The following is a 27,126-nucleotide window of genomic DNA, read 5'->3' on the forward strand; positions in this document are numbered from 1 at the left end:
ATAATGGGGTATATTTACACAGTCTGGGGGGATATGCAAATATAAAATTGGAGCAGATTTCTCAAGTGTACTGGTGCTGTGCCCCAGATGACAGGCAATTGCTCACAACATCAGAGTCCATTTTACAAACAACCAACCCCTCCCCCACACATTGCGCTTGTCACTCACACCTTACGAGACAACTTCAGTTCCATCTAGACGACAGCTCCAATAACAGCACAAACTATACGAGAAATGATTTGATTTGGCAACCCTGGACCACAGATGTTGCCAGTAAACTAGGTGTGCTGTATACCTGGAGGTAAATGACTTGGTTAATGTGAGGGAAAAGCTGTAGCAGTGTATTTATCCTCACACATTCACACAATAAACACACTATTGTTAAGCACATGTACTGTAAGATGATCAAAAAAGACCTGCACCTAAATGAGGCGTTCCTACAATGCTCCCTCCATAGGGAATACAGTCTACCCTCCATATTCATGGCTTGCCTATTTCCCAATTTGCATAAACATGAGAAATGTATGAATAATAAATGGCCCTTCCTTGCATTCAGCGGGTGTCATTAATTTGCATATCACCATGGCACTACAGTTTTATTTTCTGTGTGCCGTGCCTTATCATCAGCTCTTTCAGCCAGCAAAAGCCAGATTCAAAGAAAAGAGAAAATCCAGGTTAGTATTTATTTCTCTATTTTTCTGCACAAAGATTTTTTTTTCTTCTTAAATTTAAAGTAGTTTTTTTTTTTAAACAGAGCAGGGAGTATCATACAGGAATGGTATTGACTATAAGGATTCCCTCCATCACATAAGTGCCACCATTTTATTTGATCTACATAAACATTAATTGAAATGAATTATTGATGAGTTCTTTCTTTTCTTTCCTTGGGTGTTCATACAAGGTGTTTTGAAGGGGTTACATGCTCTTTCATTGCTCTCAACTCCTCTTTTTACATTTTTCATCTGAATGAACTCTTTCCAACGCAGAACCTCTTTGCTCTGCAAAATAGAAGCTGTACAATACAGCTAAATAACAGCAACAGCTTCCATCCCAATACGCTCATGTTTCCAAGAGCTTCTCATGCAGACCCATTATAAATTAAAATTATGTGAGCTCATTGTTTGGTTTACAGGCTCCCGTAACAAGGCAAGATGTACTGACATTAAAAAGCTACTGTCAATGGTAGAGCGAAAGAGGAAAGCTTAGATTGTGTGTTTATGCAAGAGAACCTGTTCCCATTATTACAAACTTGTAATCCACTTAGTCTTTCATTACTCTAATATAGCTAATCTTAAAGACATTTCAGGCTTTTGTGGTTTAGAAAACAGCTATGAGAGTTTTGTGAAATGGAGTATTGGTGTTTTATATTTTATAAAAGTTCAGCAGTTTGTTGACTCGCATCAAATGTCTCCTCATTTCTGTATTCTTTTCCATCACTTAGCATCAGAAATATAATTGGAACAGAGCAGAACACGTGCTAACTTTAAGAAACTAGAACCAACCAGCTAAGCAATATAATTCAGAGGGGGGGGGGGGGGGGGGCTATTTTAAACAGTGGCAGATCTTAATACAGGCACCTCAAATGTCTAAACCTCTTTGTTCACGGCTCTCATGTCACAGAATTTGTTTTGTTTATAGTAATGCTAATAAGTGGATATGTGAATCACTTCTGGAGGGAACACCAGCAGGATTAATATAGTTAAAGGACAGCTTTATATAACTCCAAGCCTGTTTAGACAATTCAAATACACCCTAAGGTCTCTTAATAACCCTAATGTATGTACATACAGATTGTAAATAGTTTGTTTGTTTGTTTCGTCGTATCTGTCAGCGGGTTGAGGAATGCTGTGGATCAATCCTCCACAGCTTTGTTGTAGGTCTCCATAGACTGTGCTTCATTTGAATGGCATTGTGTATGTTTTGCGTAGTGTATGTTCTGACTCTGTACATGACAGAACTACACACTGTTTCATAGGTTTTGATGGAGCAGCTTGTTGAGCTCTTCTAGGAGGGGCTGGAGTTCAGTTCTGAACTCTGTAATAATTTGGTTAGTGATCTTAAGACATGGATCCTCTTACATCATTATTATAACTGTGGTGGAGGTTACAGGTAATAGGTCCCTTTCAACAGCATCCTCAAATCAATGGTAGGGCTGTCTGTATGGGACTGAATTACTCTTGTGCCAAATAGGTCTCAATGAGGCCAAAATGGCTTTTTGGATTTGGAAGTGGAGTATCCCATTCCATGCTGTTTGAAAAGACTGCACGTCACCATGCAAATAAATTGATGTATTTAAACACAAGTTTGATGAGCACAAAACAAACTGAAGCTGTGTCTTTTGCAGTCTGTTTTTTGTATCTCTTTCTGGTGTGTCTTTGCTACTTTTCAGTCAGCTCTTGTATTTAATGTAACAATCTTTCTTTTTTCCCTCTTAGTAATATATTTCAATTTTTTGTATGGCTCTATTAATTTCCTTGGTCAGCAATATGGCCATTTTAACCAAAAAGATTGCACAGCACTGACTTGACTGTCATTTCATGGTGTTAGTGCAACCTAGTTGCAAAATATTATATATATATATATATATATATATATATATATATATATATATATATATATATATATATATATATATGCATATGCATTATATGAGAGGTAGATAGACAGATTTATTAGAATGGCAGAGTGACTGTTGGATAGCTGAGACAATAAATATTAAAAGTGAGTGAGACAGAGGGGGGGTGAAGGCTCAGTACACAGCCAGCCAGTTGATTAAGAGTGTTTCCAACACATCCTGACAGTATGCATGTGGTGGGAGATGGAGCACTTCAAAGACAGATACGATCACATTGGCAACATAAACACAGATTATATTAGTGACTCCCTGATCAGGTTACTCTGATTTGCCCCAGGTTTTCCTTGCAGTCAGTAAAATGTCTCTTTGAAATGACAGCGCCCGCGTTGCGAGGGAGACGGCTTTCTGCAGGGCTGCAATGTTTGTCTTCTGATGGGTAATAAACTGCTATTTGAAAATCTTAAGGCGTTATATGGGGGTCTCTCCACGGACTATCAAAGAGTCTAGCTGTATTTTAGAAACACACATTTTTTTTTTCTTATGCTACTGTAAAAAGGCAGTATATATTGGTTTGTCTGTGCAGTACACTTTAGAAACATTTGCCACTAAAACATTATAAAAAAGGAGGTCCATTGTGCTGTCTCCTCTTTTCCTCTGCTTGATTGGCTATGTGGGACAGAACCTTGTTAATCATGTTTAGTAGGGGTTGAATCCAATACAGCAGTCTGTTACCGCTTCCATTTTGGTAAAGGGAATACAGTGACAGCCAGTGAAAAGAAGGTGGTGCTAAGCTTACAGTATTGGGGCTTTTGCAGCACTTGTCATATTCCAATAAAGGCATAATTCTTCATAAAGCATTAGCTGCAGCACTACAGAGCAATTGATATTCTTGTCCCTCATTCCAGATGCATATTCACTGATGGCATGATAAATTGGGTGCTTGTCATCTACTTTTGGAAGACATTACATGACAGAGTAATGCATTTGTTTCAATATCCCTAGATTAGGCAAAAAAAGTAATAAAAGGTAATCATCTATTGTTGTATTCTCAAAGCACAGATGACAGGACACAGTCCTTCATAACTCTTTAAAGGGGAGTTCTTTATTATTATTATTTTTTATGTAATAAACACATTACTTACTGTTACCTACTTGTGCGGTCTGTTTGGATGTTGTAGTTTTATTTTAAAATCTAATTTTGCTTGGAATGGGTGGATATTGATATGTTGAGTTTATAACAGTGATAGCCAGGGCAGAATCTGTTCTTTTTTTCCTGAAGTTTTCCTGCCAGTGTGTCTGCAAGAGAAAGAACTTACAAATGAGCTTCGTACAGACCAAGCCATTGAAATGGCAGGCTGTGCTCATCAAAGCTGGCTCACCTCTGTACAAACCCTATTAGCCTGAAGCCATACCACCTGGTATTCGGAATAGATTTGGTGGTAAGCACAGTATATGGGAAGAGAGGCCTCTAAGGAATATCCGATTCTGTATGGAGAATAGCGGCTGAGATTTAACTATTTTCCCAGCATTGCAGTTGGGGTCACAGTGCTATAGTAGGCGTGGTCCTTTGAATGAAATGTTCAAGTTTATTTTATGCATTGCGTCTTTCAAGCCAAAGAAACCCCAGAGTTATTGATTATTTAAAATCCTATGCAACGGGCAGTGTTGTGGGATAAACTGCCGGTACAGATTCTGTCTCCTGTCAGTGAGATGAGGTTCAAAGCAATATAATCACAAATGCAGTAGAGGTTGGCTCTTTTGCATCGTGGTTAAGACGCTCGCTTGTGAAGTGTGATGTTGCTGGTTTATACCCAGCCTTTGCTCTGTTACACCATGTATACACCAAAATAACTCTAAAAATATTGTTAAATACACCCTATTATATGTCTGGTGCATTAAGTTAAAATCAGCAGCGTGGCTTTCTCTGCCTTCTGAAAATTGCCATCGGTATTCAGTTCAGTCAAGTTTACTTTATAATTATTATTTATTTGTGGTCATACTGTAAAGCATAATTCAAACTGTTTATTAAAAAAAAAAATTTATAAACGCAAAAACAATTCAATTGACTAGGCCCATTATTATTATTATTATTATTATTATTATTATTATTATTATTATTATTTACATGTACGTTACAGAGGTTCATGACTGGCAGTATTGTGCTTTTAAATCACACAAAGCTAGATGTTTGCAGTACTGTCAGGGTGTGGGTTAATCTTTTTTTTCTGTAGATTTGTGGTCGCCAATTTTCTTCCATTTGGAATATGCAGATATTTCAATATTTCCTGTAGGTGAAAAGCTGCTGTTGCTACATGGCATTTACCTCCTGTGATCACTTCAGGGGTTGTAGTTCATACTCCAGTAGTTCATCTGCAATCAGGCCAGATTACCTGTGAAATGTCTGCGCATACGGAATAAATAGGAAAAAACAAAGTACAGCAAAAATATTCTCATGGTACCAAAAGGGAGGGACCACTAATTATGCTAATAAAAGCAATTATGGGTAAGACAGTTGATTTTTATAGTATTGGTTTGCACTTATTTAATATGCCAGCATATATTTTAGTATAACACCCATTCAAATAGCTAAACAGAATATAAGATGGTGCTTGTAATAATAATAAGAAAAAAAATAGTATCAATATTTGCACGAAAAATTGAGAGAGAGAAAATTGGTTTCTGATATAGCGAAGATTCAATCAATGTCAATGAGATATTAGAGCAAACATTATAATGTAATAAAGAAAAACAGGAAAACAGCCGTTTATAAACTGTAATAGTGTAACATTGTTGGAATGCTTCGACCTGCACTCGTGTTTGTTTTGGATGGTTATTCTGCTAATGGTTTATTTATTTATTTATTTAATATATAAATTAGGAATAAAATCTTTAAACTTCAAAGAAACCAAAATGAAGAGATGATAATTAAATCATTTATAAAATCATCTACAGTAAATATATGATGACTGTATTATTATTATTATTATTATTATTATTATTATTATTATTATTATTATTATTATTATTATTATTATTATTGTTGTTGTTGTTGTTGTTGTTGTTTTATATAATAGCATATAATTCTATACCAACACCTATTGTGCAATATGTACATCCAAACACCCAAAATATTAAATAATATCAACATTGAGTGAAAATGTTTGTATAGTTGTATATTTGAAATGATAACTAGAGGAATTTACTAACATGTAACCTTTCCCATCTGAATTTCACATTCCTGTACTGGCCTCACATTCAGTGGATGGGTTGGGTTAGCTTGTGTCTATATTTCTTTTCTTGGAAAGATTTTGGCCACGAAAAATAATACCCAAGTATATACAAAAATCCTAAAACAAATATAAAGTAAAAGAGGACTGAATTTAACTAACGCTTCCATAAGACTCATACACCACCAGTTCTGCCATGTTGTGAGCTACTCATTTTCAGATATCAGTTGAAGCTAATTTGTGAGGTGAAATTAATTCTTTTTTTTTCTGTAATGGTGTGAATTAATTTCCCTGTTACTTTGACTGCAACCCAGTTGCTATGGTTACCTGCCCAGGCCTGGTTACAATAAAGAGGACCAAAGACAAGGGCTAGAGCTACTTTTAGCTTTTAGTTTGTGAGGACAAGTACACTGCCTCACAGCATTACAGGGAGAGTAAGTGCTCCTGCTTAGCAACATATTTTTTGTTTGCGGTTGACAGTGTTTATATTTGATTATTGTAAACATCCCGTTGCATAGTCAAACCACGCAGCCTTTCTTAATGCAAAACATCAACAAGTTATTTTGGGGGCTGGCTGTGGGATTTTCAATATCTTCTACTTTATGTTTTATCAATTTATTCTGCAATATTATAATATAATGCAGTGGTACTTGAATCAGCTAGCAGGATAATCTGACAGAGAAGGGGGGTGCTGTATTGTACGTCTCCAATCAAATAAAAAAAAGCAATTTTTCAAAATAGAAATAACAAATAAAAAATCACAGAGCACCAGGTTTCAAATCCTGGAAATGAGGGGAATGTGGAGATCCAATGACACCATGTTTCCAGCAGTATAGTGTACAGGAAGCCTCCCTTTGATCCAGTTGGCTGACACACTGTCTGGAATGACAGGCAGTTATCTCAGTCACAAAGAATGATTTGAACAGCTCTCATTACCATACACAAGACTTTTTTTTTTTTAATTACACACCAGTCGTGGGGGGGTGGGGGGTGGGGTGGGTTGTGGGGGTGCTCAGGTTGGTAGAAATTTCCCCCACCCCCCACCATCCAACCGGTTGCCAGGGTATGAAAAAATTGTTTCGCTACTGAATAAATCTCCAGCACATTAAACAACTACTCATTTGCATAAATGTGTGATTGAAGAATCCAGCGGTGCTATATTTAGCCTGAAGTAAACAGTAAATGGATCTATTTTCCACAGCTGTTAACATAATAGTTTCATTTGTGCAGCTGAATGGTCGGTTCACTTTGGAATGGTAGAATGAGAGAGAGACACACACAGAGAAAGAGAGATTTTTTTTTCCTTCTGCAGGATGGAATCCTGCCCAGTCGTTAACGATAACTGCCCAGTCTTTCCATTCCAGTTAAAACTCATGCACATTTAGCAGGTGGTAACCTGTAACCTATAATGTTATTGAGTTATTTTTTCTTGAACATTCTGGAGTCTATTTTAATGATCTAAACACCACAGACCTCTAATGCTACATTACTCTTGCTGGTGCTTTTTTTTAAATTAAAGATAGAATATCTAAGCTGTACAAAATGTAATAATTCTCTCACCTACGTATCATTCATGTTAATTGGTTTCCAGTTGCTGCTTTGATTCAGTTTTCTATTACTTGACACTTATTTTTGAGCTGTGTGCACCTGGGTTATTTTGTAGTTTTACAATGACCAACATGTTCAGTATGTTGGGAATCTAACTGGTTCACAGCAATATTATACACCATTAAAACAGGCTTCTAGTCAGATCCCAAGAAGGGCTTTTTCCATCATCAGTGTGAGATCAAACTGATTATCAGTCTCATCTTCAACACCTGTACAAGCTTCCCCATAATAAAAATAAAAACATCAAGCTCTTCGGCTCTCATTCGCGCAGCTGTTTACTCAACCAGCCCATCAACACGCAAGTGTCAGCAGGGAAGCTGGTGTAGAAGGGCAGACTGGTAATCAAATGAGTCTCAGCCGTTTACCTTTAGTCTCACCTTGATGATGCAAAAAGCCCTTGTGGGGAAACGAGCTACGAACCATGCTGAGCTCAAACATTTTAGAACAATAAGTTTGAAGGATGTGATGAAAAATGAAAGTAATACAAAACAAAATATGGTTAAAATATGGTTAAACTGTCGACAAAATCATATGAACCATACCGAAAAAACAAAAAGAGAAAATACCTATTTGTTAATATTGGTAAATGTTGCCAAGCTATAAGCCTAATATTATATATATAAGGAAAACTTTTCTTTTATATATATATATATATATATATATATATATATATATATATATATATATATATATATATATCGTTCCAGTAGTACACAGCCTCTGCAAAGTCTTTTAAATTACCCTTTATATCATGGTGCCATGTCGATATCTTTCTGAATAGGGAGGCCAGTTAAGAGAAATAGATGGATGTATACAAGTGGTTGAGTAATGTATTACTCCTGTGGGCTTTGTTCTCTGTATAGGCTGGCCTTGTCCAAGGGGAAGAAAAGCCTATTACAACAGCTTGAACCCTACTGTGGGGGATGTAGTGTACCTGATTAGAGAATCACAAGCCTCTACATGCAAGTTAGCCTACTAAGAGAAACAAGCCTGGACGCGTATTCCTTTCAAAAGAGCCCGCATGTCCTCTTGTGAATACTGAAAAAAAAAAAAAAAAATTCCAATATGAAAATCTCATGTGAAAAGCAATTGTGCAGGGAAAGTGAACCCATTTTCAAATCCTGTGTTTAAACAGACAGGCGACAGGGGGGAAATTAGCGAGGCCATATTGTTTTATTGACCTGTGTTTGGATTTAGCCTGGACAGCCTAACATCAGCTATGGACTGTAAGTCTCCTGTGGGCAGTTTTGAAAGTAATACAGGTTAGCAAACATGCTACAAAAACAATGATGTTCCATACCATACTTGGTTAAAGAACTATCTGTTGAATGCCTTGCTTCCTCGAAGTCTTGCGCTTCCTAGGTCATTTCACCTGGAGAGTGAACTTGTCTCCACCTCTTCAACGCTTTCTTTCCTATCAGTAAACAACCTGCTTTCCACTAATAACCCACATAGCTTGCAACCTGCAACATATTTTGACCGCCAAAGGTACTGCAGAGGTAAAATGATCTAGGAAACGGTAACAGACTAGCTGAAAATAAAGCATTCAAATTAAAAGATTCAGCACAGCCCCCCTAGTGAAAAGGGAAGTGTCCCGTTGTGCTCATTGATGCTTGGTTCAGTTAATTCAGGGAAGTTATTTCTGGCCTGTAGCTGAGGTTAATTGTAATTTATTCCATGCTATCTAGCCTGAACATTGCAGCTCTTAAACAAACGACTGGCAGCTTTACTGGAGTGGTGTGACCATGCTTACCACTCTGGTTAGCAATGCCCGACATGTACTGCAGCAGCATATAAACTCTACTCCAGCTCACCTGCACACACAGGGGGTTTCTTACCATTTTACACAATTGTGGACATTTGTGGCACTCGCATTCTCCCTGGTATTGTGTTAAATTGCGTGCTAACTCAGATAAGCCTGGGAGGCTTTGCAGATTTGCAGTTGAACTGTATACATAGCTGTGCATTCACAAGATCATTTTTGTACTTTTCTTTATTTTTTTTTAATAAGGAATCATTCAATTTATTTCATACTGCTTGACTCTTGTGTTGTATTAACAGTAATAGCTTTTGGTTTTTTTTTACCAGTCTCATGTATGTGCTGTATTTTAAAAACTAATTTGAGACTTACAAGATTGACATTTGTATATTGGATAGATGCACAATGTAATCTGCAAGGGGAATGGCTGGATTGTATGAAATGGTTTTTTTGTTTTTTGTTTTTTTAAATGAAAATGCTATATAAAAAATGCTTGTATTAAATGTTATTTATTGCAAAGTTATTTATTTGAAAATTATTTATTAAATTAAAGTCAACAAAAATAACAAAAAAAAAACAAAAAAAAAAACAGCCAATTTATGGTCAATTACACAGTTTTCTTGTTTTCCCTTTTAATGTTTTTCCTCTTTTGTATATAGAATAGGCTTGTTGCTTTAAGATCATTGTTGCATTTTTGCAGACCATTCAAGTCAGTATATCATGGATGCTATCCTGAAATTGTTTGGCCCAGGTTAATGATCTGTAATAAGGTGGATGGTCTGTCGGCTTTAGCTGGGAGGTGCACATACAGTACATACATACATGCATACATGCATACTGTAACATAGCAGGGAGGGGTGTTAAAATCCTCCCTGCGTAAGACATGTTAATTTTAATTTGTTAATTAAATTAAATTAATTTGTTAATTTATTGTTTAATTATCCCCTGCACCTGGTGATTATTATTAAATTAGAGCCAGGTGCAGGGTATAAAAGAGAAGCAGTTAGTTTGCTCAGGGTGGCTGAGGAGAAGGAGTGCGCTGCTTCCAAGCAGTTGTGTAAAAGGACATAAAAAGTGTAAGTTTACAGAACAGAGTGTTTTGTTGTTGGGCAGGTAAACGGCTTAGCCGTCCTGCAGGTTAATTTAGGTTCCGGTTTGTGTATTAGTTATTGCTCAAAAAAAAAAAAGAGCTAGGTGTTTTGTTTTGTTTATTTTGTGTTTTTGTGAATTAAAAATAGCATGTCAGCGTGTGAAAAATCCATTCCTGGGTCTATGTTTTAAAGGGGCAAGAACCGTGAGTGGAGCGAGTTAATTTACAATACATACATACATACATGAAAGCGCATGTGATGAATATGCTCATTGATTTATTTCAATAAAAATGGAGATGCTTTATTTTTTTAAATTATACAAAAATAAACAATTTAAAGTCCACAGTGCTTTACAACAGACACAACCTTACTGAAATAATTACAAAGTCTGTTCTCCGTCGGAAGAAATGTTTCTTAATAAATTGCATCTGTGTGTTTAACATTTTTTCTTAAGTACATCACACATGGTAAAATACTTCATATGCATAAACACTTACTGTGCTTATAAGTTATAAATTCAAAGGGTTTATTTTGTATGCACCAATAAAACCTGGCCTTGGTCATGTCAATGCAGTCCTATTTCAGAGACTTTGTAATTCACCAATCCACAGAAACATTTGACAGCAGCAAACTTGTTATAAAATCAATCAAATCTCAAATGTTTTCTTTGAAAATTACTATTTTGTGTCAAATCAAAAACTTGACACATGAATATTATCTTGACTCATACACAGCTTACAAGCCAATGACTTTTGCAAGAAGCACAGGTCTTTTAGGAGGAGAAAAAAAGCTCTTTTTGTCACCAAACGTTAGTTTCAGTTATGGGTGAGGCATGTTGGGATAGGTGTGGGTTAGGTTTTATGGGTAATTAAATAAATCATGGATCACCTCAGCCAATCAGGGTCGCGCTGTCTCATCATCCTATGGTAGATGCTAATATTACTGAAGAATTCTGAAACTTGATTTAAATGACAACATATTTTTCAAGCGATCCAGTCCTTGTTCACAAAAAGCATTTATTCTGGTTTCTACAATAGCATTATCCTCTGTCACAGTCATTACCTGAAGATAACTGACCTTGTCTTTCACTAAGTGCCCTCGCCTTCACAGCGGGACACCTAACTGTTTCCGCAGTCAATTATCTTGCAGGAAATGAGTGCTGTGGTGGCCATTCATGCTTAATTAACAAAGGCAAACTGAAGTGGCACACAGGAAGCACTGTTAGTGTTAGGGGCCAATCAAGGCCAGTTTCACTGCAATTAGATAGCACTTGATGAATGTTCAAAACGTCTGTATTTTTTTACTAAGAGTCTACTCCATATTGCAAAACAACACCTCATCGACAGCACTTTATGTTAACAGTGCAGAGTAGAAATTCTGGAGCTGTCTGAGATATTTGTGCCTACAAAGTGTCTTAGGTTGATGTTTTAAAGTCATTACATAACATACTGTTACAATTGTTAGCATTATATATTATTAGTTTAAAAAAAAAACACACAGCAGGGATTTTCATTTCATCTGGCACACTTGGCAATGCAGCTGCCCCTGAGAGCTCTGTATCATTCTAAATATAACCAGCTCCAGTGCGAAGGCAGACTGGGCTACAAGAATATAATGAGAGTACAGAATTTTAATTGCTTCACATTTTCCAGATCAACTGCATGCACAATGGGATTCCCCGCTGAAAGGATACAGTATGTGCAAGGGACTCCATATAGGCCTTCTGTGTAACAGGGATATTTTACCATTCCAGAAAAATGTGCTTAATAAGATTCATGCAAATGAATTCAAGCTCTTTTGAATTTTTACCAGGCTTCAGATAAAATGTAGTGCTTTTATAAATGTATAAATTGTTTAAATAATGATTATACTGTAACTGCAAGTATTATTTTATCTGATAAGAATTCAATATTCCAACAGCAAATAAAAACAATACACAACACTGCCATTGATTAATAGCTAGAAATTACTATTACTATTATTATTATTTATTATCAGCAGTAGTAGTAGTTTTTTTTTTTTTTTTTTTAAATGCAAACACCATAATTTGCTTTATGGGCTAGATTTTCAAATATGTTCACTACAAATTATCATAAAGGCTATTTTTTCAGGGAAAGGAAAAACTATATATATATATATATATATATATATATATATATATATATTATTTAAAAGCAACCCCAAACAAAAGAGCCTTTAGTTGTGATTTGGGTATTGTCAGGGATCACACTCCACAGAGCAATATAGATCAGTTCTGTGTATAACACAAGATGGCTGACAGAATCAATAAAGACACTGCGCAAAAAGAAAAAAAAGAAAGCATACGTTAATATAAAGGGGGGATTTTTTGGTTTGTTAACTATCTTACCAACAGCACACATAAATAATAGTTTCAAATTAAACGTTTCAACCGCCCCCCCCACCCCCAGCAGTGGCGTCTATTTTAATGATCTAAACTGTGGCACATCGTAATACCGCCACCCTCAAATTTGGAAACCTGATTTTCTGCATTTGACTATAACTGTATTGGATTTTGTAATATTAATAGGTGGGTCAAGCTGGATTAAATAGTTAAAGAGCGGAGGAATGTAGATCCACCACGGTCAAGAAGCTCAAGAAGATTACACACCGGTATGTGTGTGTGTGTGTGCGTGTGTGTGTACTGAATTTACCATAAACACTATCAGTATGTGCTTTACTAAAAATCCAGAAGAAAAAACAAATGTAATACATTGATTCATTTATTGGGATCATTTGTTCTGACAGAGCATCACATGTTTTTATTTATTAACTCTTGTGTTTTTCTTCATGACTTTAATTTCCTGTATTCATCTGTATTTTTTACACAAGCTGTTAGTATCTTTTACCCAGTTAAGGTATTATAATTGTGCATTACCATCTTCAAATTCAATGTTTGATATAGTCATTGCAGGTGCCGTGCCACCAGTTATTAGCTATTCTATTAACTCAAGCTGAAGAGAGAAACTGAACCACTCCCTCTGTCCACTTTGTTTATTTTATCTCCTGTGTAAATACTGAAAGTTGCTGTGAATGTATATGGACGTTCGATCATGGTACAATACAATTGATTGATAGATTGATTTTATATTGTGTATTTATTATTATTATTATTATTATTATTATTATTATTATTATTATTATTATTATTATTGGCACTATTAGTTGTCTGTCTACACATGTTATTCTATTTTTTTTTTGTATTTTTTTTCCCGGGTGTGTTTGGGTATTTAACACCCTAGCATTTAGCTTTGTAATGCTTGCTTTTGAATACAACAACAATTAACAATACAAGATATTGTATATGGAAGTTATATCATGGTACAATACAATATTCCCTTTGTTATACTGAATTATTATTATTATTATTATTATTATTATTATTATTATTATTATTATTATTATTATTATTGCATTAGCAAGGGATAAACATATACAAAAATAGTATGATTATATTCCTAGCTGACATATAGCTTACCTTTTAAATTTCAATTTCAATTATATGTTTTCCAACAATTTAATTTGCAGTTTTTCAGTGTAGTAAATCACAATTAACATCTCTCTCGCTGTCCTAGTCTTGTGGAAAGCATGTTCCTAGATTCAGTGCATATTATGCTTTTGGTTTCATATTACTCTTGAGGAGGAGCTTTATTACTGCAATTAGATACAGTACAGTGCCCAGTTCAATACAACATGAGAATGTACCAGGACACCTTATACCATGCTTATCTTTGCAAGGCGTAAATGACTTTGTTTAGTCTTGAATGGTATATACTATACAATTATTATAATCAATAAAGAGGCTGACAATAATAGTCATTCTGTTGGGAAGTGCAAGGTTTGTAAAGCATTTTTGAGGGGTAATTGTCATGCAGCTATCTGTGAGCTTGAAGTATCTTGTGCATGATTGAGAACAAATGGGTGGAAAGACATTTAATTATAGCAATCCTACTTTTCTGACACATCCTTTTCATTGAAATTATCACTCGTTTAGAAATGTTTTGTCAAATCAATATATTTATAATAATAATAATAATAATAATAATAATATCCAGAAAACATTTCTTTTTTAAAAAAAACCATTTTTTCAGGGCCTCATAAGCAAACCACACTTTACTACTGAAGCACAGTAAAATAACTTCAGATAATATGGTAATACGGCAGGGTCTACTTTAATGATTTATATTGAGGTCAATATTGCTTTGAAATGGTTTCAGCTGCACAGTCTAATGAAAAAAAAAAAACCACGAAGACAGGTTTAGCACAGGCTGCAGCACTCAAAACGTCAAGACTGTGGCGAGTGCCTTCATCAGTGTTAGCTGAAACAGTACTCCACTTGCCTCGTGGTCGTTTCTTACATTTGAGTTTATCCTGTCATTAATTACAATTGAGTGTTTTAGTAGGTATGGGTTTTTAGTTGCATGTTTGTTTTATTATGCACAACATGTTGGTTTACCAACTTTGAATCAATTATAATATTCATATGTGAGTTTTTTTGTTTTGCTACATACATGGTTTTTAATGGGGATTTGATTGCATTTCAACTCTACTAGAGTGCATTGGATTGGTTAGTTACAAATCCTTGCTTCAGGTATTTGCAAGCAGCTTACAGGTGTCACTGGTGAATGCAAAAGAAACAATTTGAACAGACTTTTTGAATATCCACACCTAACAGTACAGTATGAGTTTATGCATATGAAGTGTTTTACCATAAACAGTGATGTGTTTAAGGAAAAACAGTAAATGCTGGGATTTTAAAAAGGGAAGGGGGAGACATTTGTTCCGATCGTTATGTTGAAAATAAAATTGTATAAAACTAGAAAACTTTTCTGTGTCAAAAATAGTAATTTTAAGATTGACTTCTGTACTCAAAATAAAAGCAGATATGAATATTAATAGACATAATACTTATGCCCGCATTTTATACCAGCGTCAGGCAGGCCCCATTCTTCTGTTGCCTAGGAAACAAGCTTTGGCTGACAGGAGTGTAACCGAGGAGAGGTTCAGGCACAGCTACAGATACAAACAGTGGGACCGAGTTACAATTGCTTTGTAATCGTTTTGTATCCAGAATTTGTATTTATTTGTTTGTTCCTTACCCCATATGCTTACAAAGAACCAGATTTAGTCAACAATATGTTCATTTTTGTTCTAATTCCTGAGAGAAACATTTTAGTGTGTCACGAATATTTGAGAACATTTGTGAATAAAGCTGTGAGGATGACAATTGCATATGGAAATTGGGCCACATGCTGCTGACATGCCATGGGCAGAGGTGGAAGGTTTCCATGCTAAATAAAATTAATGAATGCAATACATGCTACAAAGCCTTGTTTAACCAGCCTGGGAGGGGAAAAAAGTGATTGAAACCTGAATAACCATCATTTAAAAAAGTGTCCCAAGTCACACATAGAGTAGGCCTACAGTGTTAACTAACCACAACTTCAAACACTGAATCTGAGGTAAAACACAGAAATATGTGTCTAGCACTGGATGCAAACTAGAAAGAAATGCTCTTTTAATTAAAAAATACAGAACAAAAACCCTGAAAAATATATTTTTAACATGGGTAAAATAATATACATATATAAACCTTTTCAAAGCCTCGAGAGAGACACTAGGCTACGCTTTAAGTAGGTTTTCTGTAAACAGTAACATGTGTTTACAATTGCAACACTGGTTTGGCATAAGGCTTTCTTCCATTCTGTCACGCAACTAAACGTTTGGAATGCCAAACATGTCACTCACTGCAGCAACATGTTTAGATTACAAATAAACTGCAGGCTGGGCTGCAGCACAGTATCCAGCATGCGTTCCCACTCTAAACCTCACATTGATACACTGTATTTTGTTGGGTACAGTAAGATTTGGGAAGGTTCATTAATATCTCTGCAGTCAGACCAATGTGTCCTGCTTCTCTTTATCAACAGCGCTGCATATAACATGCTGAACCGTCTGCCTCCTCTTTCTCGTCTCGACAGTGACAACTGAATGTAAGTTTAATGTGTTTTTCTTTTCTGGCTGAAGACTTGATTTTTTTTTTACATTATGGGGTGGATTTAAGTCAAAGCAATAGTATAAAGTCCATTCCTATTACTGTAAGTATAATTGAAAATATATACACTCCTAGTACACTATGGTATTGCTCATGATTTGTGTGTATATAAAATACATTTTCAGTTTTTTTCTGGACTCTTCAACGCTTTTGTGTATGCATTTGTTTTTATACAATGCTATTCAGTTGTATTCAGCGCTGTTCGTATTTCTTCAGGTAACGTTATTTCACATGATATAATTGTTGTTGTGAATATTACATTGATTTTTTATTATGTGTGTTCTTTTACTCACCTGTAATTTCTGTCTCGTCTGCAGAAGTGGAATAAATTACAGTTTATATAGTGGTATTTTCTAAAACTTCGTTGGATCCAAATTCTGTTTTACAGGAGTTGTTGGGAAAAAAAAACAAAACGCTTGTTTTTCCTGGAATGGTTGAATATGACATTCTAAGCGGAAACAGCAACATGGAATGGTGGAGAAAACAAAAAAACACACACAGAAGATAAGAAATGTAATATAAATAAATGATATTGAGCATCCATTTATTTATGCAGTTAGACACAGTGTTCTGCTCATAGAGGTTTTAAACAATTATATAGTGTAAACACAAGTGAAGACATGCGCCTGAAATTTGATTTTATTAACGACTTTATAAATGAAACCTATCTATTTTTTATTGGAACAGAAGTATGGAGGCTATTACCAGTCACAGCAGCTGCGAAGAAGTCAGAGAAGCGCTGCTGAAGTCCGGCTTCTCTGAAACAACTGCAGACTTGTTTTATGGTATGTGATGGAGTTCTGTAGCAATTAATCAGCAGGTTCATGTGGAACTATAGCTTTGGGGCCGTCCAAAAAGTACAGAATGCTCACTGTCAAGAAGCACACACGCAGCTATGGCCAAAGGATTTTGCCTCACCTAGAATTTTAAGATTGAGACAAAATAAAAAACGATATGAACGTAATTTAGATTTTTTATTTAACATCATATAATCAAAGAAACTACAACATGATATCTCAAAAGTCTAGCCATAATAGTAGTACAGTATTTCATGTTAGATTTCGAAATGTCACATTTTTCAATATTTCGTTAAGTGTGTGGAAACAAAGTGCTATGTAATTCAATGTGTTAACGTAACATTATTCAGCAGGTTTCATTCGACTTTATGAAGCAAAATTAGTTAATTCTATAGGGTGATGCAAAACATTTGGCCATAGCTGTAGTCTATGTTCTGGTAGGTATAGTTTTATTGCTCACTTAATAACGCTTAGGGAATGCATACGGTAATGATGATAATAAAGATATGTTACTCAAACGTGTCGTTCTTTTGAGTAATCCTCGTGAAACTTGTGTTCGTGCAGAGAATGAAGTTGATGGGATGTCGATTTTAAACATCAAAGACCAGGATTTGTTCCTTATGCTGCCCAACAAGATCGGCTTGGTTAGGAAACTGATTGTAATGATAGATGAGCGCAAAGCACAGGTAGCAGCCCTGCCGTCGTCTTCAGTGGTAAGTGCAGCTATGGATCGAGCAACAAATGAAGACTTAGGCGTTCAATGCAATTGTATTCATAGTTTGAATTCTGAAATCACCACCATAAAATAACAGATAAAACATTAGGTTACTTAGCGTAACCCTTGTTCCCTGAAAGAGAAGACAACCACCAGCGACATTTATGTATGGGATATGCCTGCCCATTGGGTAGATATCACTGAGCTCTCTATACCAGAGCTGCCAATAGGCCCATTCCTGGTATGATGCACTCTGTCCCGCCCACCGAGGGACCGTCATCCTGAGGAAGCCATTTCTGTTTTTCTATTGAACCCGTGAGGGCGAACGCGCGGTTGGTGGTCGTCTTCTCTTTCAGGGAACCAGGGTTACAGTAAGTAACCTAACATTCCCTTTCAATTCGAAGACGACCACCAAAGACATTATGAATGGGATAATGTATACCAGAGCCATCGCGAGGGAGAAGGAATGGCAGCATATGAGGGATGCATCAGAACCGCATAACCCAATGGTTAGCGGAGTGAGCTTACACACTCAAGGACCCTTGTGCCTAATGAAACCAGAGCAGGATCTACCACATTAAGACATTAGAACCTGGAGAAAGTATGTGGCGTAGCCCAGCTAGCTGCAATACCAATATCAGACAGCAAAGCCCCTCTGAAGAGGGCCCAAGATGTAGCCAACCCTCTAGTGGAGTGTGCGTCTACCCTACCAGGTGGGGGCAAGCCAGCATGCAAAAATAGCTGCTAAATACACCTTCAAAGTGGAAGATGACCTACCAGCATCAAGCAGTTCTTGCAGAAACTGTAAGATAACTGACATAGGGCAAGAGATTGAGTCATGGCTTCCAGCCAGACACCAAGCTTGGAAATACCTCCACTTGTAGGTGTACAAAGACCTAGAGGAGTCTCCTCTAGCGCTCTGCAATGCACCCACAACTGCATCTGAGAGCCCTGGAGCTAACCAGCAGTCCCTTTCAGGGGCCAGACCCATAGCCGGAACCTGCCCACTTTTGGGTGCCAAAGAGTGCCTCTCGTCTGACTGAGGAGATCCATGCGCAGTGGGATCTCCCAGTGTAACAGCTAGCACAGGGTCGAGAACCAGATTCTCCTGGTCCACCTGGGTTCGACTAGGAGAACTGATGCCTCCTCTAAACTGACCTTTTCGAGACGTAGCTCCGTGGCCACCGGCTCAGGGAGCGGGGCCTTGCGCAGTACACTGTCCATATAGACCGTGAGCACGCTCGCCGTGTTTGACAGGCGAGTTGCCTGCGCCTCTGCTGCATACGCCCGCTTGAGAGGCATTTCCATCACCCTGCATTGAGGGTTCGGGCACGCCAGGTCTCTAGCCAACCCACCCACTGGTGGGGCCTTAACCAGGGCCACGATAGTGGAGTCTACTGGGGGGAACCCCGCTGTGCCCAGCTTTTCTGCGCCTTCCAGAGAGGCAAGCGGTGCAGCCTGTTTTAGCACGCTGGGACCTGAGGCCGGACGATCCCAGTAGGAGCGTACCTCCTCCATGAACTCTGGGAAGGCCAGGAACTTTTGAGGGCGAGGAGCAACGCCTGCGTGGTTTTGCCGCTGGCCTCCAGGGGATCTGCAGGAAGGCTGCAACGCATCCCTTCATTGCCAAAACTGAGCTAGACAACGGGGGAGCACTGGCTTCCGAGGCTACCTCGAAGCCAGGTTCTTCCTCAGCAGGGGGTTCGAGCTCCCCTCCTACCTGCATATCAGAGGAGAGGGAGGCCCCATCCCCAGAGGCCGCTATAGAAAGCGTGTCCTCTTGCATCAGCTGGGACGCCTCTTCCCATCAACCCTGATCTCCCCTGGGGAAGTGGGGTATGGCAGTTGGGGCTGCAATGGAGCTGGGACTGCGGCCGGGGCTGCAGGTGCCTGTTTGGCCAAGAGCTCCAGGATCTGGGCCATCTGGGCTTTGAGGTCCATAATGTCCCTCGCCTGCCTTGAACACTTCACCCTTCTCGCCTGCGGAGATGGGGAGCGACTACAGGGGGCCTGTGCATCGGGATGTCCAGCAGGGGGTCCTGGGACAGGTCATGAAGGAGGGGCTCTTTGGCTCAATGAGCAGTCGATGGTCCGGCCAGCGAGGACGCAGAACTCGCCTTCGTGGCCCTCTCCAATCTATTTTCCTTCATCCGGGGCTGAAAAGCCGCACAGATGCTGCAGGCCACCTCCCTCTTGAGGGCCAAGGTGGCATGTTGGACGCCCAAGCTTATCCTTCTGCGGGATATTTGCATTGCAGGACATGGGTTTGGTGTTCTGCACCGTACACCACTTGCACTGGTTGTAACGGCGCTCAAGCACTGATTAATAGTGTGGCGGCGTGTGTTCACCCACTAGCGCTGTAGTGGAGGGCACCGTGCACCGTGTGTACTGAGCACCATGTGCACCGAGTACCATGCAGCACCGTATGCCTGTTCACTAGTGTAGCGGTCAGCATCTAGCACCGTGTGCACCATAAGTACTATGCAGCACTGTGCACTTGTGCACTGACGCTGTCGCAATTGAGGTGGGCAGGCCTACGCAGCCGGCGAGGTCTACTCGACAGCGGGGATGCAGCAAGGTGCTCCGTGGAGGAGAGCACGGCTGGAAGAGTCACTCAACAGTGGGGATGCACACGACAGACAGATAACAAAGAGCGGCCTACCACGCAAGCGTGGAGGCCGCTGAAAGACAGAAAGGCGAAAGGCTCGGCCTTTTCAAAGTCGTTGATTCCGGGAAAGCGGAGAGCCAGCTTTCAGCATGAATGCAAGGGAAATACAATCGACTCGATTCGACACGAGAAGTTCTTTTCTATCAACACGCTAAGCTAAACACATAGGTCTTACAGTACCGTCTTGAGAAGGAAAAGAGAAATGGCTTCCTCAGGTCCCGGTGGGCGGGACCGAGTGCATCATCCCAGGAAGGGGCCTGTCAGCAGCTCTGGTATAGAGAGCTCAGCAATTACCTACCCAATGGACAGGCATGTCCCGTACATAATGTCGTTGGTGGTTGTCTTCGAATTGAAAGGGAACAACGCAATTCATAGAATGTTTTGTGTTATGGGTTGTATTGCTTCTTATGCTGTACTGCTGTGAACAAGGCTGCTTTGCCCACTGCATTTCACACACTGTTTGAAAGATATTTCTTCTTTCCATAAAACACTTTTAACTTTTCAAATGTTGTCTTGCAGCCTTTGTCCAATTGTTTAATTGAGACCGAAGTCCCCCTCGCACATACTGACATTCCTTTGATTTTACAACAAATACATTACACTTTTTAATGTGATTTCTATTGTTAAAAACAATGATCATCTTTTAAAAGAAAAGTCAGGAGGTTTGTGTGCTATCTGTTTCAGGTTAAATTAGAGTCGCCATCATCATCATCATTGTCAGAAAATGAACTGGAACAAGAGCAAGTGCCAGAGCAAGGCCACGTTCAAGAACACGAGCGCCACGATACTGCTGATCCAAACTATTCAGATCGCATTAAGACTCTACTGGAAAATGGAAGAATAATTGAAGATTTTGACAAATTCATTGAAGAAACTGCGTACTATGTGTTATCTCATGGAGATATAACAAGTCGAAGACGTTATGCTGAATTTGGCAGACACATGTATGAACAATTTCCATGCATAGGCTTCAGTGGTCAGCAACCCTGGGTAAGGTTTGTTTTATATTATGATTATTATTATTATTGCTTGCGATTGTAAGTCGCCCTGGATAAGGGCGTCTGCTAAGAAATAAATAATAATAATAAAATAATAATATTATTATTATTATTATTATTATTATTATTATTATTATTATTATTATTATGGTATAGCATTCTTATATGAAAAACTGATTTTGGGACCCCTGTAACATGAATTGCCTGTATCTCTTTAAACAATGCAGGTAATATATAATACTATATAGAGCCTTGTTACATTTTTTGGTTGCCCTCGTCCTTGACAGCCTAGGCAGAGGATGTTTGTTGTCCAACACATCATAACTTTGTCTGTATGCAATTATGGAAGGAGCTGTGTCAAAACTGAAGACAAATGTACTGTATGTTTGGGTCAAAATTGGTGTGAGTTGTGTGTGATGTCTTTGAAAACTGGCTTAGCACTGTATGTGCTGTATGTTTCTTCTCCCAGTGTAACACACTGTAACTAGTTAATTGCTCCCTATGCTTTCCTCTGGTGTGATGGTAGATCGTGTGAAGTCTAGCCTGAGTGCACTCTCCGTACCGTGCAATTTTGTAGTTACTACTCATGCGTCATTATTTAAATGAATGTTCATTTCTTTTCCAGTCCTTTTTTTGCAAAAAACTATCACAAAAAATACGGAATCTAAGATGGAAAAGAAAGAAAGGTTTAAACGGTTATCCAGATTTTACCAGCAGAAAAACACGCACAGAACTCCACTCAGCAGTAAGAGGTATTCAGCATTATTATTTTAAAAGATTTTTCTAATTGACCGACAAGCCATCACAATTAAACTGCTCTAAAAAACTTGTAAATCAATCTTTTATAATTAGTAATAAACTTGCAAACATCTCATTATGTAGGCCTGTTAAAGAGAAATCAGTCTTTTGTGTTTGATTCTTTTTACAGAAATCCACATGACTTTGAAACAATGCACAAAGCTTATTGCTGACGAACTGAGGAAGCCAAATGTGCAGCAGAATAGGACCCTGCTCAAACACCTTCAGAAGATCTCGTACAAAGACAGACGGCAGGACATTGCTCAGGCTGAAGAGGGAGCTGTCCAGGACATTCTTAAGAAGTATCCCTTATTGAGTGACATGGAGTATGTGAGTTGTGCTTGACTGTTTGTTCCTTTTTTTCCTTATTGAACAGCAGGTTGTTTGTAGAATTAGATGTTTTACAGATTAATCATGTGGGGCCTTCTGGAAGCTCTCAAAGCCATGAGGCTATGTTCCTAAAGATATGACACAAGCACTTTTTATTATTAACAATATATATATATATCCCGGGCAGTTGGTGAAGAAGGACTTTAGTGCACCCTGTTGTAACAAATGAAAGGCTAATGAAAAGTAACACAGCAGTGTTCATCCTCTGGGTATCTACTGCAGTTCTCAATAATAGTTTGTCAGTCGAATAACTCTATTTAATCATAAGACCGACTGAATCGTTGATATTTATTTATTTTTATTTATTTATTTTAATGAAATGCTGAGGCAAATGTCTAATTTGAGATCTGATGTCAACTAATGTTAGACATGAAATAATATTGTTTGAATGTGTAAAAAATATTTTTAATAACTTTTTATAAGAAAATGTTTTCTTCTGAGTCAAATTTTCGTTCATATTTCTAAATAAGAAAAATACAAACATTATGGTGTTGATTAATGATGAATTAATATTGCTATGGTAAATTAGTTTTGGCACTGTGTTCTTCCTGAGTTTCAGGTAACTATATTTAACTGGATGGCTTTTACACTTTTATACTTAACTGTGATTATTAGTCTCTTGCTGATATTGAATCTCTCATTCAGAAATGTGTATTGTATTATATATATATATATATATATATATATATATATATATATATATATATATATGTATTTTAGCTCAAAGAGCCATATATATATATATATATATATATATATATATATATATATATATATATATATATATATATATATATATATATATTATTTTTCCCCCAGATCCATTTAGAATTTCAAATGCTTGTAAAAGTTGGTGACCCAGCAGCATCATGGACTGCTCTTCTTGTAAACCTGGAGAAGGCCATGTCAATGGAGAGAAACAGTGAGGTAGGATGGTTGAGAAATTACATAACATTACATTAGAATGCTTCAATTTATTTATCAACATCAGTTTAACAGCATTACTGTAGATGTGCAAGTGCGGTGGCCTGAACCAGTGACTGTGCCGTCACCGTCACTCCCGAGCAAGTGTCTTACAATTCCATGCAAGATCCAGGCTGCTTTACAGAGGCACTTACAGAGGTTTTAACCTCATCTCAATGGCAGGGCTCAGAATGTGTAGCACTGTTCGATACAGAGGCTTGCGCCTGTATGTTTGAAATCAATCTATATGTGTTTCTTTTTGTGAGAATGTAATGAATTAGTAACTACAGTTTGTGTTGTACTGCAAACCAGTGCCATTGCTAAAATGTTTGTACTGACTCAACACTGTGTAGAGGCTTCATCAATAATGTACGATTCTGTAATATGGCATCATTAAAGCAAGTTATCATAATAACTTGTTATAAATAATAATACTTACATAGCCATCACCACGCTGTCCATTCTTTGATCGGTGCCAACGACTGATTATTGGCCATCTGTTGGAGGCAGCTAACTCTATCATTTTTTTATATATATATATATATATATGATTTTCTAGGAGGGGAGTTACGTGGAGTACGAGGAAGTGCATGCTCTCCAGCTTATTGTGCAGCTGCAGAGTAAACTGAAGACAAGAAGTAAAGGAAAGAAACTACCCCCAGCAATATCGGTAACTGATGTATGTGACTACATGTCTGCTGGCAAGCTCAACACTTTTTGATGATCAAACATCAGTGTATTTGCGTAACAGGATAATGACCTGTCAACACTGAAGTCTGGGGCTTTTTGTTAATGGCAGTGACTGATTGTAACAAACATGCTATACTGTTGTGTTTCATGGAACAGCACTGTGGCAGGAGTCTCCAACCCTAGTCCTGGAGAGCTGCAGGGTCTTCTGGTTTTCCTTTCAACCGAGCTCTCAGTTACTTAATTGAACCAATTATTGGCTTAATTAGTGAAGAATAACAAGTGTTCCAGATCTTTAGCCATTGATGACATAATGACACCTATAAACAGAATTGGGGTTCTCCAGGACCAGGGTTGGAGACCCCTGCACTATGGCATACAAACAAAATAAAAATGAAAGTATTTTCCTTGCTATACTATGTTATGTCTTTTATCTTTGTTGTTGCTGTTTTTAGAAATCATGACAAAGTTATCGGTTTAGAGCATTTCCCCTGGAACCCCTTTCTTCATCACATGTATGGTGGAAACACTGCTCCAGAAGAATGGGGGATGGGGAGGGGTAGCTACAATCAGTCTCTTAACCCTATTGGTTAACCAAAAGCAGCTGTCATATTGAATATTTCATCACAGTCTTATGAATTGCTGTTAACTTTTGACGCAATCTATAACACAACTAGCGTACTGTATCTGCGTTATACTAACTCTATACGATGTATTATAATTACTAATTTAAATGCTCTTTAGCTAATTTATTTTCCTTGCCAAACTAACCAAAAAATAATAGAAACTGCATTTGTTTTCTTGTCTTCATTGATTTCATTCCCAGGCACCCACAGTTCAGCTGTCAGGTGACTCCAATAATCCACCCCGACTCCTTGTGATCCATCACCAAGACCCAGCGAGACCCCTGAGTGGATTTGTAATTACAGACAGGATTTATATTTGTAAAGAGAACACCCTGCTGGGCATCTTGTACGACCTCTTGGGCTGCTACTACGCCTGGAACCTCAGTTTCCCTGTGCAATACCAAGTGCTGGGGTTTCTTCAGAGCTACCTTCTTAAAGACGGAAGAAAACCCTTTTTCAAATCCTCAGCGTATATAAAGTTTCAGAAGACATTCGAAAGTGTTTGTGACGAGTCCAGTGAGGAGTATGTGCTCACCAAAGTTGGATGAACTGTTTCTTTTGAGTTATGGTAGAGGCCCTCAAAGTTTAAATATGTTTTGTTTCTCACTTTACCCCCTGGCCATAATTGACTTTTAGTTTCATGTATATGTATTTCAATGTTAGCTGGCAGAGGACATATATTAGAAATTCAAGGTTTAACAAGAAACTTCAGCAATGAAGCCCTTCTCTTTAATTGAATGCCTTTGTTGCTGTCTGTCTCATAAATCTTCAATATCAGTCTACGTCATGAGCATTGCAGGTGTTCTATGATCAAAATGTTGAAATGGCCCCTTCCAAACTGTCTTGGTATGAAGGGGTCACGGACTAACGTTAAACTCCAATTAGTTTACACACAAAAGGCACTACTGATTGCAAGCCATTGGGATCCTTACAAAAACGGTGAAAGCAAACTACAATACGTTTAGCAGACAACACAGATAGAATGCTGGGGTCCAGGGGCAAAGCCTTAGCTGGAAAATGTGAGGCAGCGGTGGCTACTTTGACAGTAGAAGACTGCGTGGTGCTAAAGCGCTTCTTATTCAAACTGTTAGGCAGCATCAGAGAGGGCGAGACACCCTGTGAGAGACACAGGCAGCATCAGAGAGGGCGAGACACACTGTGAGAGACACAGGCAGCATCAGAGAGGGCGAGACACACTGTGAGAGACACAGGCAGCATCAGAGAGGGTGAGACACCCTGTGAGAGACACATAGGCAGCATCAGAGAGGGCGAGACACCCTGTGAGAGACACATAGGCAGCATCAGAGAGGGTGAAACACCCTGTGAGAGACACACAGGTAGCATCAGAGAGGGCGAGACACCCTGTGAGAGACACATAGGCAGCATCAGAGAGGGTATGACCCTGTGAGAGACACAGGCAGCATCAGAGAGGGTGAGACACCCTGTGAGACACACAGGCAGCATCAGAGAGGGTGAGACACCCTGTGAGAGACACACAGGCAGCATCAGAGAGGGTGAGACACCCTGTGAGAGACACATAGGCAGCATCAGAGAGGGTGAAACACCCTGTGAGAGACACAGGCAGCATCAGAGAGGGTGAGACACCCTGTGAGAGGCACACAGGCAGCATCAGAGAGGGTGAGACACCCTGTGAGAGACACACAGGCAGCATCAGAGAGGGTGAGACACCCTGTGAGAGGCACACAGGCAGCACCAGAGAGTGTGAGACACCCTGTGCAAGACACACAGGCAGCATCAGAGAGGGTGAGAGGCACACAGGCAGCATCAGAGAGGGTGAGACACCCTGTGAGAGGCATAGGCAGCTTCAGAGAGGGTGAGACACCCTGTGAGAGGCACACAGGCAGCATCAGAGAGTGCGAGACACCCTGTGAGAGACACAGGCAGCATCAAAGAGGGTGAGACACCCTGTGCGAGGCACAGGCAGCATCAGAGAGGGTGAGACACCCTGTGAGAGACACACAGGCTGCATCAGAGAGGGTGAGACACCCTGTGAGAGGCACACAGGCAGCATCAGAGAGGGTGAGACACCCTGTGAGAGGCATAGGCAGCTTCAGAGAGGGTGAGACACCCTGTGAGAGGCACACAGGCAGCATCAGAGAGTGCGAGACACCCTGTGAGAGACACAGGCAG

The 27,126-nt window shown here is 38.7% G+C and overlaps 1 protein-coding gene across 5 annotated transcripts; it reads left to right on the forward strand.

The window, feature by feature from the left end:
* Window positions 1–568: 568 nt before the first annotated feature.
* On the forward strand, window positions 569–26,685 carry LOC117403910 (uncharacterized). Of its 5 annotated transcripts, XM_058987026.1 has the most exons (11): window positions 569–674; window positions 16,209–16,271; window positions 16,722–16,846; window positions 17,021–17,118; window positions 17,695–17,843; window positions 21,198–21,503; window positions 22,137–22,263; window positions 22,440–22,639; window positions 23,519–23,626; window positions 24,222–24,341; window positions 25,176–26,685. In XM_058987026.1, the coding sequence occupies exons 4-11, from the start codon at window positions 17,025–17,027 to the stop codon at window positions 25,521–25,523; spliced, it is 1,452 nt and encodes a 483-aa protein (XP_058843009.1). In that variant the 5' UTR covers window positions 569–674; window positions 16,209–16,271; window positions 16,722–16,846; window positions 17,021–17,024; the 3' UTR covers window positions 25,524–26,685. The 5 variants fall into 5 exon arrangements, with proteins under 5 accessions (XP_058843009.1, XP_058842998.1, XP_058842975.1 ...); XM_058987015.1 differs by lacking the exon at window positions 16,722–16,846; XM_058987004.1 differs by lacking the exon at window positions 569–674 and having other exon boundaries at window positions 15,988–16,271.
* Window positions 26,686–27,126: the final 441 nt, after the last annotated feature.

Source organism: Acipenser ruthenus, chromosome 2 (assembly GCF_902713425.1).
Source record: "Acipenser ruthenus chromosome 2, fAciRut3.2 maternal haplotype, whole genome shotgun sequence".
NCBI lineage: Eukaryota > Metazoa > Chordata > Actinopteri > Acipenseriformes > Acipenseridae > Acipenser > Acipenser ruthenus.